At 44.1% G+C, this 16,159-nt stretch overlaps 1 protein-coding gene across 1 annotated transcript in view; it reads left to right on the forward strand.

The window, feature by feature from the left end:
* The window catches only part of LOC109875388 (low-density lipoprotein receptor-related protein 8), a 166,269-nt gene that overhangs the window by 107,242 nt on the left and 42,868 nt on the right, over window positions 1-16,159 (forward strand). Inside the window, exon 5 of the mRNA XM_031810710.1 lies at window positions 10,114-10,509. Coding sequence (XP_031666570.1) covers window positions 10,114-10,509 — 396 coding nt within the window. The remainder of the gene's footprint in view (window positions 1-10,113; window positions 10,510-16,159) is intronic.

Consider the following 16,159-nt stretch of genomic DNA (forward strand, 5'->3'; position numbering starts at 1 on the left):
GAGAGTCAGCTTTGCCATGTGGAGATCCTCCGTGGCACAGAGGAGAGCGGTCTCGCTTGAGGGATCCATCTTGAAACGTGACTGGTTAGGGTCAAGAAGATTGTTCTGTTTCGGAAAGATACAGGACTAAACTGTGATAGACATTACTTGCATTTTGAATCTATCTTATAAGTCTGTCTTTTACATGGACATGTGTAGGTGTTAAACACACACACACACACATAGACACTAGACACAAGCAGCATACACACAAACACACTCTAGGAGTTCTTTCTGGGTGACACAGGGTTAGTAAGTAGATATTTGTAATAGTATAAAAATAAGCTTGTTTTGTTTTGCTTGAGTTTCACGCTTTACCGACAATGGCCCCAAAATACATGTCAATAATTGACAAGAGTACGTGGACCGGCTATGGTTTAATCCTGCTTAGAGAGAACTACAATAGTATGCACACGCACACAAACATACACATTCCAACAACCTTGCCCTCCATGCCAGAGTCTGGGGCCTTGAGACGCTAGAGACAGTTGTGCTCCCTCTTGGAAGCCATCCCAATCCTAGCAAAGCTCTCTGCACTTCATCCAGTCAGCTTAAAAAAGTCAATTGCATCAAGGAGTTTCGCTAATGGAGTCATCCACATGTTAAATAATGCATTAAGTCGAATCCTGCCCTCCGTCCATCTCTTTCTTTCTCTCTTCCTCACTCACTCTCTCTCTCACATTACATAACATTAAGCAGGCAGCAGTCCCCTAAAGAGAAAGTTGAGCTCCTCTGTCCAGTCAGCTGTAGTAAGGTAAATGTGCTGCTCTGTACTCACACACACAGGCTCTGAGGTCCTCTCACAAGCAAGGAACACGGCTGTCGCATGGGATCTCTGGGTAGTAGAGTAGGGGAGTGTGTATGACATGGTGATGAGCAATTAACCAAAATGTCAGTAATTTTTGTGGGTTTAAACTAATTGACTACATTTTGTTTGTTTTATTCTGTGAGTGTAACGTTCTTCGTCGGGCGAAAGAGATGAGGACCAAAATGCAGCATGATGATTATCCATTTTAATAGAATACTTTAACAACGAACAAAAACAATAAACCAACAAAATGAACGAAGACGAAACAGTCCCATAACGTGAACACAAAACCAGGAACACTAAAAACAAGAACAATCACCCACACCCCACAATACAAAACAGGCTACCTAAATATGGTTCCCAATCAGAGACAACGACTAACACCTGCCTCTGATTGAGAAACATATCAGGCCAAACGCATCGAAACAGACAAACTAGGCATACAACATAGAATGCCCACTCATATCACACCCTGACCAAACAAAACATAGAAACAAACAACGCAAACTATGGTTAGTGTGACAGTGAGCCAATTAACAGGCCAATATTCTACATAGTTTTGCACATCTTGATATATTATCTTGCACTTCACGAAATATCGCCAATGTCAAATATCATGATTTTAGATTTAATCATACCGTTTATCGTCCCAACTCTAAAGGCGACTGAACAGAAAATCACCTTGTCTTTGAGGGTATAAAAAAATTGTGGATTCGGCTATTTCAGCCACACCTGTTCCTGAAAGGTGTATAAAATCAAGTGCACAGCTATGCAATCTCCATAGACAAACATTGGCAGTAGAATGGCCTTACTGAAGAGCTCAATGACTTTCAATGTGGCACCATCATAGGATGCCACCTTTCCAACAAGTCGCCTTTGTCAAATTTCTGTCCTGCTAGAGCTGCCCCGGTCAACTGTAAGTGCTTTTATTGCGAAGTGGAAACATCTAGGAGCAACAACGGCTCAGCCACAAGGTGGTAGGCCACACAATCTCATATAACGAGACCACCGAGTGCTGATGCGCGTAGTGCATAAAAAACATCTGTCCTCAGTTGCAACTCTCACTAAGGAGTTCCAAACTGTCTCTGGAAGCAACGTCAGCACAATAACTGTTCTTCGGGAGATTCAGGAAATGGGTTTCCATGGCCGAGGAGCTGCACACAAGCCTAAGATCACCATGCGCTATGCCAAGCGTCGGCTGGAGTTGTAAGGACAGATACTAGGAGATGAGAAGCAAGTACAGGGAGTGAATATTTAATGAGAAAACAGACAGGAAACAAAACATGAACAGCGTCTGGACAAGGGACACTTAACGATATTAATGCTGATTCGGGAAAGAGTCACCATTAACGTGATGTGATGGAGCATTAACGTAACGTGATGGAGTCCAGGTGAGTCCAATGAAGCGCTGATGTGTAATGATAAGCAGCCTGGCAACCTCAAGAGCCAGAGAGGGAGAGCGGGAACAGATGTAACAGGAGTGGGGGTGTAAAGCTCGCCACCATTGAACTCTGGAGCAGTGAAATGCGCTCTGGAGTGATGAATCACGCTTCACCATCTGGCAGTCTAACGGACTAATCTGGGTTTGACGAACTAATCTGGGCTACCTGCCCCAATGTTTTGTGCCAACTGTAATGTTTGGTGGAGGAGGAATAATGGTCTGGGGCTGTTTTTATGGTTTGGCCTAGGCCCCTTAAGGGAAATCTTAACGCTAAAGCATACAATGACAATCTCAACGATTCTGTGTTTCCAACTTTGTGGCAACAGTTTGAGGAAGGCCCTGTTTCAGTATGACAATGCCCCCGTGCACAAAGCGAGGTCCATACAGAAATAGTTTGTTGAGATCTGTGCTGAAGAACTTCACTGGCCTGCACAGAGCCCTGACCTCAAACCCATCAAACACCTTTGCGATGAATTGGAAGGCCGACTGCGAGCCAGGCCTATTCACCCAACATCAGTGCCCCGACCTCACTAATGCTCTTGTGGCTGAATGGACAGCCAACACAGCTTTCGTAAGTAATACTGAAGTCGTGCACAATTATCAGTTTCTATTTAGGTTTATGTCGCCCATTCATTGTCAGTTAGAGACACAGTAGCGCCTTGGGACCTAAAAGCATAATCAAGGCTCTAACTCCCCCTTGCGCTGGTCTGGAGCAATGAAGCGGTGACGCAGGGTACCGTACTAAACCACAAATTACTTCTAAGTCCCGTGGCATAAGCTCACAACTTTTAAAGGAGGAACCATTGTAGTATGCTTTTTTATCTCAACAATCCTGTTTGCGTCCCAGATCATATCTAGGAGTTAGTTTAGCCAATTTATCGACTTCGTGTTACATAAATTGGAAAGTTCTAGTAACTTAATATTCCCTATTAATTCCAATTCCTGCTTATTCCGTCTTGAACCAGGAATTTATCAACCAGGATTTCTGTAAAACCCGGGGATTTATTTGTTGCAACCCTACAGTACACAGTTAAATAGTCTCCCAATCCCTGACAACAGCAGTGACTTGGGTCTGGGATTAATGACAGACTCTCTTGGTAACTTCAAAAATTGAAAATAAATTGTTCCAGGGAGGTTTCTCTCCAGAAAATTCTCCCAACAAATCACGAGGCTGAAAAAAACCCCTCTCTATCTCTCACTCCATCCATCATACTCCTGGTAGCAAGTTGTACGTGTGGTCATAATAATACTGACATCACTGTGGAAAAACAATCCCTCCACTCTTTCCTCTCTTCCTCTACTGTATTCTATATCCTTTCTCTATCTCTCTCTCTCTCCCCCACCTGTATTATCTCTCTCCCATCTCGTCTATTATCTCTCTTTTTCTCTCTCCTCAATCTCCCCCTTCATTGTCATCCTCCTCTCCCCAGCGTCCACTTCTCCCTCTCCATTATCACACTGTTTTGCTGTGTAAATGTGTCTTTGGCATTAGTCGAAAGGTCATCTGCTGAGTCGTTCCCCGGTGAAGGGCTGGCCTCTCTAAACCGCCTGAGATGTGGGTTGTGTCCCAAATGGCATCCTATTCCCTATGGAGTGTACTACTTTTGACCAGAGCCCCGTGCACTACCAAGAAACTAGGCTGCCATTCAGGATGTAACTTGACCTTCCTGTAGAGAAGGCCTATGGAGGACTCGATGGGTAGCACTTTGCTCTATGGTCCTTGGGGAGTTAGTATTTCTATGAGTAATAGTGTGACAATTGTGCTTAGGGTTCTAGTATCTATGAATGCCATCTGTTAGAGTCAAATGTCGCTTAACCTCATGACATGGATTGATGTGAGTAGGGGTAAGGTGGATGGATGGAGGCAGCCGTCTACCCCCCCCCCATCACTGCGGCTCCTCGTCCAATCAGAGATAGAGAACCGGGTCACACCACAGCCACGCCCTTCACGTTTGGCTGGCTGGGGATGATGTCACATTCCGATTGGATCATGATCCTTCAAAGTCAAGAACATGTACAGGAATTAAAGTTACTCTGAGCCCATAGTCAAAAGCCAAGGGAAGTCTGTCAGAAGTCTTTAAATGTTTTTACCACAGGCCCCAACTGAAATGATGTCTCTTCCGATGTAGCAGGAAATGCTAATGTATTTCACTAATGGGCCTCCCCATGTGTAATATGCATGTTTATCGAGTCTCCTTAATAATTTAACTGCAAATTAGTTGATAAGTGGGGCTAGGTTGCGCATGATGTGTCTGTGTGTACTGATTCAGTGTGTGTGCACACGCACGTGCATGTGTGTATTTGTACTGATAAGACACGGCAAATTCAAATGGAACGCTGTGGTTTAATATCGATGAAGATTAGATGAAGCCTGCAGCTCAGCCGAATCCCAAAATATGATTAGTTTAGTGTGTGATAATCCTCATCTGTGGCCTTAGCTAAATTAATTCATTAAGCAGTGTTTGTGTGTGTGTGTGCGCGGGTGTGTATGTGTGTGTGTAATGGAACACACATGGTGATTTGCACATATGGGTGTAATAAACAGGATGATCATGGTGTTCTGTTCCCACATTCCGCAAGAGGAGGTTAATTTACAGCAGTCAGCTTGATAATAAGCGGTTATTAGAATGAAAAAATAAGTCTCTCTTTGATTCTCTCTTCTTTAGCTACTGGTATGGTCTGGTAAGCCTACTCTGAAAAAAGCAAGTCATGTCCTGTAATGAATTTTCAGTCAATAAATGCGTGAGAAAATAACAGCACTCGAACATCTGAATTGGCTTGTTGCAGGTGCGTGGGAATAACCCAATGAAATCTTTGAGGAATGAAAAACCCGCACACTGCTCTTGCCAGTATCACTAAGATTGTCATAATAAAGTAGGCCCTTAACCAGACTTAACTCAATGGGAACAGATGTTATTTCAATGTTCTCTAACACTAGAACCGCTGGGCCTCGAGGGACCCCTCTTCAAGCTAACCAGCAGTCATTCTGACTGCAACATCCTAATAGTATAATTAATACAGTTCATCAAATCAAATCAACGTTTATTTGTCACGTGCGCCGAATACAACCTTACAGTGAAATGCTTACTAACCAGTAGTGCAAAAAACCTCTGAAACCGCCTGGTGTAGAGGTCCTGGATGGCAGGAAACTTGGCCCCAGTGATGTACTGGGCCTTACGCACTACCCTCTGTAGTGCCTTGTGGTCAGAGGCCGAGCAGTTGCCATACCAGGTAGTGATGCAACCAGTCAAGATGCTCTCGATGTTGCAGCTGTAGAACCTTTTGAGGATCTCAGGACCCATGCCAAATCTTTTTAGTCTCCTGAGGGGGAATAGGCTTTGTCGTGCCCTCTTCACGACTGTCTTGGTGTGTTTGGACCATTCTAGTTTGTTGGTGATGTGGACCTCTCAACCTGCTCCACTACAGCCCCGTCAGTGAGAATGGGGGGGGGGGGGGGGGGGGGGGGGGGTGCTCGGGCCTCCTTTTCCTGTAGTCCACAATCATCTCCTTAGTCTTGGTTACGTTGAGGGATAGGTTGTTATTCTGGCTCCACCTGGCCAGGTCTCTGACCTCCTCCCTATAGGCTGTCTCGTCGTTGTCAGTGATCAGTCTACCACTGCCTACCACTGTCTTCTGCAAACCTCATGTATGCTATTGCTAAAATAATCATTTGGTTGTGTTCATGAAGCTGTTAGGTAATATTAGAATATAATGATTATTTTATTTCAAATAAGAAAATAGCATTTTCATTAGTTTGTTACTGTGGGCTATATGTAAAAACACAACCTAAAAACTGTTCAATACATTATATTAGTGGAGTGCCTTTGTTACAACTATGAAACTGAAAGAATATGTGTTGGAACACATAAACAGCTTATTTTTTGTAAAACAATTTTTTTACAAAATACCCCAACCACAAAAACGTATGGTCGGCAAAACGCAAAGTAAAAAGATGAAAACATCAGTAGCCTAAACATCACTATAAGCGCCAAGTGTGCTAGATAAATAGTGAAAATCAGCACAATAGCAATAAGGGCATTATAATGAATATACAGTTGAAGTCAGAAGTTTACATACACATCGGTTGGAGCCATTAAAACTCATTTTTCAACCACTCCACAGATGTCTTGCTAACAAACTTTAGTTTTGGCATGTCGGTTAGGACATCTACTTTGTGCATGACACAAGTCATTTTTCCAACAATTGTTTACAGACAGATTATTTCACTTATAATTCACTGTATCACAATTCCAGTGGGTCAGATGTTTACATACACTAAGTTGACTGTGACTTTAAACAGCTTGGAAAATTCCAGAAAATGATGTCCTGGCTTTAGAAGTTTATTTTAGGCTAATTGACATCATTTGAGTCAATTGGAGGTGTACCTGTGGATGAATTTCAAGGCATACCTTCAAACTCAGTGCCTCTGCTTGACATCATGGGAAAATCAAAAGAAATCAGCCAAGACCTCAGAAAAAACATTGTAGACCTCCACAAGTCTGGTTCATCCTTGGGAGCCATTTCCAAATGCCTGAAGGTACCACGTTCATCTGTACAAACAATAGTACACAAGTATAAACACCATGGGACCACGCAGCCGTCATACCACTCAGGAAGGAGACACGTTTTATCTCCTAGAGATGAACGTGCTTTGCTGCGAAAAGTGCAAATCAATCCCAGAACAACCGCAAAGGACCTTGTGAAGATGCTGGAGGAAACCGGTACAAAGTATCTATATCTACAGTAAAACATGTCCCAAATCGACATAACCTGAAAGGCCGCTGAGCAGGGAAGAAGCCACTGCTCCAAAACCGCCATAAAAAAGCCAGACTACGGTTTGCAACTGCACATTGGGACAAAGATCGTACTTTTTGGAGAAATGTCCTCTGGTCTGATGTAACAAAAATAGAACTTTTTGACCATAATGACCATTATTATGTCTCTGAGGACAGGGGATTGCATGCAAGCCGAAGAACACCATCCCAATCGTGAAGCACGGGGATGGCAGCATCATGTTGTGCGGTTGCTTTGCTGCAGGAGGGACTGGTGCACTTCACAAAATAGATGGCATCATGAGGAGGAAAATTATGTGGATATATTGAAGCAACATCTCAAGACGTCAGTCAGGAAGTTAAAGCTTGGTCACATATTGGTCTTCCAAATGGACAGTGACCCCAAGCATACTTCCAAAGTTGTGAAAAAATGGCTTAAGGACACAAAAGTCAAGGTATTGGAGTAGCCATCACAAAGCCCTGACCTCAATCCCATAGAACAGTTGTGGGCAGAACTATAAAAGTGTGTGCGAGCAAGGAAGCCTACAAACCTGACCTAGTTACACCAGCTCTGTCAGGAGGAATGGGCCAAAATTCACCCAACTTATTGTGGGAAGATTGTGGAAGGCTACCCAAAACATTTGATCTAAGTTAAACAATTTAAAGGAAATGCTACCAAATACTAATTGAGTGTATGTAAACTTCTGACCCACTGGGAATGTGATGAAAGAAATCAAAGCTGAAATAAATCATTCCCTCTACTATTATTCTGACATTTCACATTCTTAAAATAAAGTGGTGATCCTAACTGACCTAAGACAGGGAAATTTTACTTGGATTAAATGTCAGGAATGGTGAAAAACTGAGTTTAAATGTATTTGGCTAAGGTGTATGGAAACTTCCAACTTCAACTGTAAGTGTCAATATGACAGCAGTCAAAAATAGTCAATTGTTGTCAGCTCGTGCTTACATGGTCTGCGTATTCACGCAATGGCATCAGTGGCATTTCATTTAGCGGTTATCCCTTGCCCTAACAGCTGACAGAAATCTTCACCACTCTGACTTGCTTGACACACTTCCCACAAACATGTCGCTTGCAGGTTACACAGATGTCTTGGGTTCTGTTCTTTGTGCATCTGGCCACCTGGCACTGTCTCCTCCTTGGGAGCTGTGTGCAATTTGGCTCGCGCAAAGGCTCGCGTGGAATCTTTGCTGCTGCCTTGGCCCTCATATGTCTCTTAAATAGCCCATATGCCAGACTGGGCACAGTGTTCTCGATGCACTGCTTGAACAAGTGTGCGTTGATAGCAGCCAAGTACACAGCAACGGGAGCGACGGGAGCCTCCTTTCACAGAGTACAGCCGTGCCATCCAAGTAGGCCAGAGTAGACTACTTGGATTGGTGGACTGATATAGGGTACAGAGCAGGCCCTACTGTCGGGAGGAGGAGCAGAGCAGGCCCTACTGTCGGGAGGAGGAGCAGAGCAGGCCCTACTGTCGGTAGGAGGAGCAGAGCAGGCCCTACTGTCGGTAGGAGGAGCAGAGCAGGCCCTACTGTCGGTAGGAGGAGCAGAGCAGGCCCTACTGTCGGGAAGAGGAGCAGAGCAGGCCCTACTGTTGGGAGGAGGAGCAGAGCAGGCCCTACTGTCGGTAGGAGGAGCAGAGCAGGCCCTACTGTCGGGAAGAGGAGCAGAGCAGGCCCTACTGTCGGGAAGAGGAGCAGAGCAGGCCCTACTGTCGGGAAGAGGAGCAGAGCAGGCCCTACTGTCGGTAGGAGAAGCAGAGCAGGCCCTACTGTCGGGAAGAGGAGCAGAGCAGGCCCTACTGTCGGTAGGAGGAGCAGAGCAGGCCCTACTGTCGGGAAGAGGAGCAGAGCAGGCCCTACTGTCGGGAAGAGGAGTGGGCAACATTGGAAAACCATTTAAATAATGTCTATAACTCCAGTTCTGTTTGTGATATTACGATTCTAACAACGGCATTGTGTTATATAGACTTATTTAGAAAAAGCCAAGGACAGAAGGGGGCATGTTTTTAAAATGGCAGAGTAATAAAAAAATGACGTTGATGAGCAGTGAAACTGACTGCTTTTAGCAGTTCTAGTGTTAATGGTTGAGATACAGTTGTGAATGAACATTAATTCGATGTGGGATTAACTCAACGCTTGGTTAAAGGCAAGATTAAAAAAATGTTCAATGTTATCAATGTTATCGACATTGATACAGTGCACCATTGAAATAATGTGGAAACAACGTTGAGTCAACATACGTACGGATGTACCAGTGGGCGGGCACACGCACATACACACAAACACACTTACACACTGTTTAAACTCTGCGGGTGGAAATGAGTCACTAAAATCCTAAATTAAATGTCTCCATTTGACGAATGACATTTTATTTGCATGCTGTATTCTTTCCCCCCCTGTCATTTGTCACACAGAACAGAATGCTTAAGACAGCAGCCCAGAGTCGTGTTCATTAGGGATGAAACGGGAAACAATTATCCAAACCGAAGTGAAACAGGGAGGTATTTTCTGACCTAAAAAAAAGGCTAATTTTCAAATCAAATATTGGGCCCTAAGATGGGCCCTAATGAACATAGCCCAGACCTAAACCCCCTTTAAGAATAAACCCAGGGCGACAGCAGCAGCAGGGAGAAACTCCCTGTAGCCTATATGAATATCAAAGCTCCGCTCTCAGTGAGTTTTCTGAGATAAAGAAGTGTGTCCCAAGTGACACCCTATTATGTACTGCACTACTTTTGACAACAGCCCCTAGGGCTCTGGTTAAAAGTAGTGCACTACATCGCGAATAGGGTGTCATTTGGGACACACCCAGAGACTGTAGGAGTGATGGGATGTCTGTAATTCTCTGACTCTTGACTGTGAGAGAGCGAGAGAATAGAGAGATAGAGGTCTACCATGGAGCGGAGGTGTGTGTGCTAGGTATTTCTGTCTTGTTGTGTGCCTTATATCACGATCAGCAGTTGATTTTCTCACTCTAGCTGACCTCTAGCTGACCTCTCTCCCTATCTCCCTCCCCTCTTCTCATCTAGACGCCAAGTCCTGCCCGAAAAGCGAATTCCAGTGCGCCAACCGCAAGTGCCTGGCACCTGTCTACGTGTGCGACGGCGATGACGACTGCGACGACGGTTCCGACGAACTAAAATGCTCCTCCCGCCACTCGCCAACGACGACCTGTGGTCCGCACGAGTTCCGCTGCAACACCTCAGAGTGCGTGCCTGTCATGTGGAGCTGTGACGGCGACCCAGACTGCCCAGACGGCTCTGACGAGTGGCCGGAGCGTTGTGGGAGTGAAGGGTCGCAATCGCGACGCAGGATGAACTGTACGGTGGAGGAGTTTCGGTGCGCCAACGGGGAGTGTGTGAGGCTGGCGTGGAAATGTGATGGGGATCCGGACTGCAAGGATAAATCGGACGAGGCGGATTGTCGTAAGTCAATGGAAATGTTTTTTTCTTCTCTCTTAGATACATATTAAGCCTTATTACACTGCATTATTCTTAGCCTCAGGCTCTCCTAAGCTCCAGCCTCAGACTTATCCCATATTCACACGAGCATTTCTAAACCATGGGCTAACAGACAAACACAACACAACCAATGTGACATTCTATCTATGTACAGTCCTGCATGGGCATTACATTTAAGCCCAAGTCCTACACACACCCACGACCGACGTTCAAGCCCTGTCCTCACTGCAGTAACTTCCTCCATTAGTTAGCTGCATGTCTCTGTCTGTCTCCCGCTCCTCGCTGCAGTAACTTCCTCCATTAGTTAGCTGCTTGTCTCTGTCTGTCTACCGCTCCTCGCTGCAGTAACTTCCTCCATTAGTTAGCTGCTTGTCTCTGTCTACCGCTCCTCGCTGCAGTAACTTCCTCCATTAGTTAGCTGCTTGTCTCTGTCTGTCTACCGCTCCTCGCTGCAGTAACTTCCTCCATTAGTTAGCTGCTTGTCTCTGTCTGTCTACCGCTCCTCGCTGCAGTAACTTCCCGCATTAGTCAGCTGCTTGTCTCTGTCTGTCTACCGCTCCTCGCTGCAGTAACTTCCTCCATTAGTTAGCTGCTTGTCTCTGTCTACCGCTCCTCGCTGCAGTAACTTCCTCCATTAGTTAGCTGCTTGTCTCTGTCTGTCTACCGCTCCTCGCTGCAGTAACTTCCTCCATTAGTTAGCTGCTTGTCTCTGTCTGTCTACCGCTCCTCGCTGCAGTAACTTCCTCCATTAGTTAGCTGCTTGTCTCTGTCTGTCTACCGCTCCTCGCTGCAGTAACTTCCTCCATTAGTTAGCTGCTTGTCTCTGTCTGTCTCCCGCTCCTCACTGCAGTAACTTCCTCCATTAGTTAGCTGCTTGTCTCTGTCTGTCTACCGCTCCTCGCTGCAGTAACTTCCTCCATTAGTTAGCTGCTTGTCTCTGTCTGTCTACCGCTCCTCACTGCAGTAACTTCCTCCATTAGTTAGCTGCTTGTCTCTGTCTGTCTACCGCTCCTCGCTGCAGTAACTTCCCGCATTAGTCAGCTGCTTGTCTCTGTCTGTCTACCGCTCCTCGCTGCAGTAACTTCCTCCATTAGTTAGCTGCTTGTCTCTGTCTGTCTACCGCTCCTCGCTGCAGTAACTTCCTCCATTAGTTAGCTGCTTGTCTCTGTCTGTCTACCGCTCCTCACTGCAGTAACTTCCTCCATTAGTTAGCTGCTTGTCTCTGTCTGTCTACCGCTCCTCACTGCAGTAACTTCCTCCATTAGTTAGCTGCTTGTCTCTGTCTGTCTACCGCTCCTCGCTGCCCCTGCTCTGCCTGTTTGGGTAACCATAGCAACGGCTCGGTTTTGTGCTGCTCCTCAAGCTAAGTACAGTGTGAACACGCCTGTACATACACATACATGCATGCGAAAACACTCAAATTCAGAGCAAAACTCATATACAGACATGTGTAACAGAACGAAATGGTACCGTAACCTCACTCCCCAGTTGAAACTGTTTCCTCTCCGCTATGGAATTGGTACCTTTTTTGGTGGCGCAACTGGCTAAGACATTGTCAAGCAGGCAGTCACGTGTTTACATTTGTATTATTGGCCCATCCACACTTTTCAGAGGACAAAAGTAACATTATTTTATTTATTTGTGTTTTTTATACATTATTCATATATTTTACATACATGATACTTTTATACACAGTATTACATGACAGAAATATAGTTTGATATGTACATTAAAAGGTACAGTGCCTTTGGAAAATATTCAGCCCCCTTGACTTTTTCCACACTTTGTTACATTACAGCCTTATTCTAAAATGGATTAAATACAAAAAAATCATCAGAGATCTTACACACAATACTTCATAATGACAAAGCGAAAAAACAGGTTTTTATTTTTGCAAAATAATAAAAAATAAAAAACATAAATACCTTATTTAAGTAAGTGTTCAGACCCTTTGCTTTGTGACTCAAAATTGAGCTCAGGTGCATCCTGTTTCCATTGATCATCCTTGAGATGTTTCTACAACTTGATTGGAGTCCACCTGTGGTAAATTCAATTAATTGGACATGATTTGGAAAGGCACACATCTGTCTATATAAGGTCCCACAGTTGACAGTGCATGTCAGAGCAAAAACCAAGCCATGAGGTTGAAGGAATTGTCAGTAGAGCTCCGAGACAGAATTGTGTCGAGGCACAGATCTGGGGAAGGGTACAAAACAATTCTGCAGCATTGAAGGTCTCCAAGAACACAGTGGCCTCCATCATTCTTAAATGGAAGAAATTTGGAACCACCAAGACTCTTCCTAGAGCTGGTCGCCCAGCCAAACTGAGCAATCAGGGGAGAAGTGCCTTGGTCAGTGAGGTGACCCAAGAAACAGATGCTCACTCTGACAGAGCTCTAGAGTTCCTCTGTGGAGATGGGAGAACCTTCCAGAAGGACAACCATCTCTACAGCACTCTACCAATCAGGCCTTTATGGTAGAGTGGCCAGACGGTAGCCCCTCTTCAGTAAAAGGCACATTTAAAAAAACATTTTTATTAAACCAGGCAAGTCAGTTAAGAACAAATTCTTATTTTCAATGACAGCCTAGGAACAGTGGGTTAACTGCCTGTTCAGGGGCAGAACAACAGATTTGTACCTTGTCAGCTCGGGGGGTTTGAACTTGCAACCTTCTGGTTACTAGTCCAACGCTCTAACCACTAGGCTACCCTGCCGCACCCAGCCTGCTTTGAGTTTGCCAAAATGCACCTAAAGACTCTCAGACCATGAGAAACCAGATTCTCTGGTCTGATGAAACCAAGATTGAACTCTTTGGCCTGAATGCCAAGCTTCACTTCTGGAGGAAACTTGGCACCATCCCAGCGGTGAAGCATGGTGGTGGCAACATGCTGTGGGGATGTTTTTCAGCGGCAAGGACTGGGAGACTAGTCAGGATCGAAGCAAAGATGAATGGAGCAAAGTACAGAGAGATCCTTGATGAAAATCTGCTCCAGAGCACTCAGGACCTCAGACTGGGGCGAAGGTTTACCTTCCAACAGGACAACGACCCTAAGCACACAGCCAAGACAACGCAGGACTGGCTTTGGGACAAGTCTCTGAATGTCCTTGAGTGACCCAGCCAGAGCCAGACTTGAACCCGATCGAATGTCTCTAGAGAGACCTGAAAATAGCTGTGTAGAAACACTCGCCATCCAACTTGACAAAGCTGGAGAGGATCTGCAGAGAAGAATGGGGAAAAACTCCCCAAATACAGGTGTGCCAAGCTTGTAGCGTCTTACCCAAGAAGACTCAAGGCTGTAATCGCTGACAAAGGTGCTTCAAAAAAGCACTGAGTAAAGGGTCTGAATACTTACGTAAATGTGATATTAGAAAAACATTTTTTTTATAAATTTGCTAATTTGCTAAAATGTCTAAAAATCAGTTTTTGCTTTGTCATTATGTGGATGGATGAGGGGGAAAAACTATGTAGTACATTTTAGAATAAGAAAAAAAAAAGTCAAGAGGTCTGAATCCTTTACGAAGGCACTTTACATGGTATACATGGTGTTTTCGGTCTTAACTATTACAGATCATGACGTTTTAATCCCAGCCCTCAGCTAATCTCAGCCAATCCAGCAGACCCCCCCCTCTTTATTACCATTTGCTTTCGATTTTTCAACTGTGCTGGGATGTCTTGCATCATTTCTGATTTCTACTGGTATTCACAGATTGTAAATGAAAACAAATATTTTTGCTAAGATTATTATTACATTCATTTATTGACTCTGGCTTTGCAAATCGTCCAGTGGTGCTCTTTCTAGGGTTTGTTTTAAGTGACTATTGTGATTTTTAAGCCACTGTGACCAGAAACAAGCTAGAAGGGGGCAATACCAGATGACTAAATTCTCACAATTACAACAACAGGGGCGGCTCGCAATTTTAGGGGGGTATGATTTTTGTGCACCTGTAACTTTCTCCCTCATCATTATTAACAATTCATTCAGGATGATCCGTAATCCTGGTAGCATCCAAATGGACATAGAAGTGTTTTGAAACATATTCTATTCTTATTTACAATAAAAGTGACTCTAAAATGACACAATACATTATTTACCATTCATTTCTATTGGGCACAATGTAATATGAAAATACAACCAAACCAAACAGCAAATGCATCCAAACAGTTTGTAGAGCTTAACAATCTTGATGTAATCCTTGTGTGCTAGGAATACATTTTTGACTACTTTACACATATACATACACATATAAGTGAATTTGTCCCAATACTTTTGGTCCCTTAAAATGAGGAGGACTATGCAGAAAAAGTGCTGTAATTTCTAAACGGTTCACCCGATATGGATGAAAATATACCTCAAAAATACCCTCAAATTAAAGCTGACAGTCTGCACTTTAACCTCAAAGTCATCGTATCATCTAGTGTCAGAAAGTGTATTTTGCCTGCGCTACAGACAACTACTGTATATCGTTCCGCTAATTCAGGACTTAAAAAAGAATATATATTTATATTTAACCCAGCTTTTTCAGGGGGTGCTGCAGTACCCTCAGGACCCTTACTTCACGCAGCTATGACCAGCCCTAGTTGCTAGGCAACCCATTAATGTCCTTGAGCGTTTAAAAGCCCTTGAATAATATCGAGGTCTCGGGTTTGACAAGAAAGCCAGGGCTGGGAGAGAACGATCATATCGCTCGCTGTGTCTCTGTGGCGCTTTTGGCCCACCACACAATCACTGGCTTGTAGCATTATTCAAAGTGACTGGTAACTCACACATATATATATATATATATATATATATATATATATATATATATATTTCACTGTTATGTGGCCCAGGCTTTTGAATAATAATGAGATCTTCAGTTTTGACAAGAAAGCCAGAGCTAGGGCGAATGACATCGCTTTGTCTCTGTGTGTCCCTTTTGGCCCCAGCAAGTTTAGTGGTGGCGTACACAGTTTTGCGGATGTTGTCGCAGGTGCAGCGAAATGGTTATGTTTCACGCTCCAACAGTGCAGCAATATCTAGCTATTCAATTCCAATACGCACATATTCCAAAAGTAAGTCATGTCAGAACGAGTTCAAGCTACACTGTTGTTATATTACGATGTGCACACATATCTATTGAGTTACTTGTGGTACATTCAGTAGTAGTACAGTGTACTGTATGTGTAAACTGTATTCTCTGTGTGTTGCCCATATACAGGAATCCCACAATGCAGTGTTTCCCCTAGCTAGATTATTTTCCATCCAGGATGTTACATCCTAGGTCCTGTTCAACCAACCTTTTTAAGGAAAGACAAATGAAGATTAAACAATGATAGGAGAAAAACAGCCACCCACAACTCTGTTGTTGTGTTGCAAAGCCACTCTGAGCTATCGGATTCTACTATTGGTACAGTATCTACAGTATGATTAAATAATGTGGAGAGGCATTCCCCAGCCGCAGTCTGGCCTGTGTATGAGAGTGTGTTTTCATGGTGGCGCAGCACTAGATTAGTGGGCCTTAATCAGATCCCACCGCTGCTAAATTTACATTTACGTCATTTAGCAGACGCTCTTATCCAGGGCGACTTACAGTAGTAGTGAGTGCATACATTTTCATAATGAATATAAATGAATA

The sequence above is a fragment of the Oncorhynchus kisutch genome, linkage group LG30 (assembly GCF_002021735.2).
Source record: "Oncorhynchus kisutch isolate 150728-3 linkage group LG30, Okis_V2, whole genome shotgun sequence".
In the NCBI taxonomy this organism is placed as follows: Eukaryota; Metazoa; Chordata; class Actinopteri; order Salmoniformes; family Salmonidae; genus Oncorhynchus; species Oncorhynchus kisutch.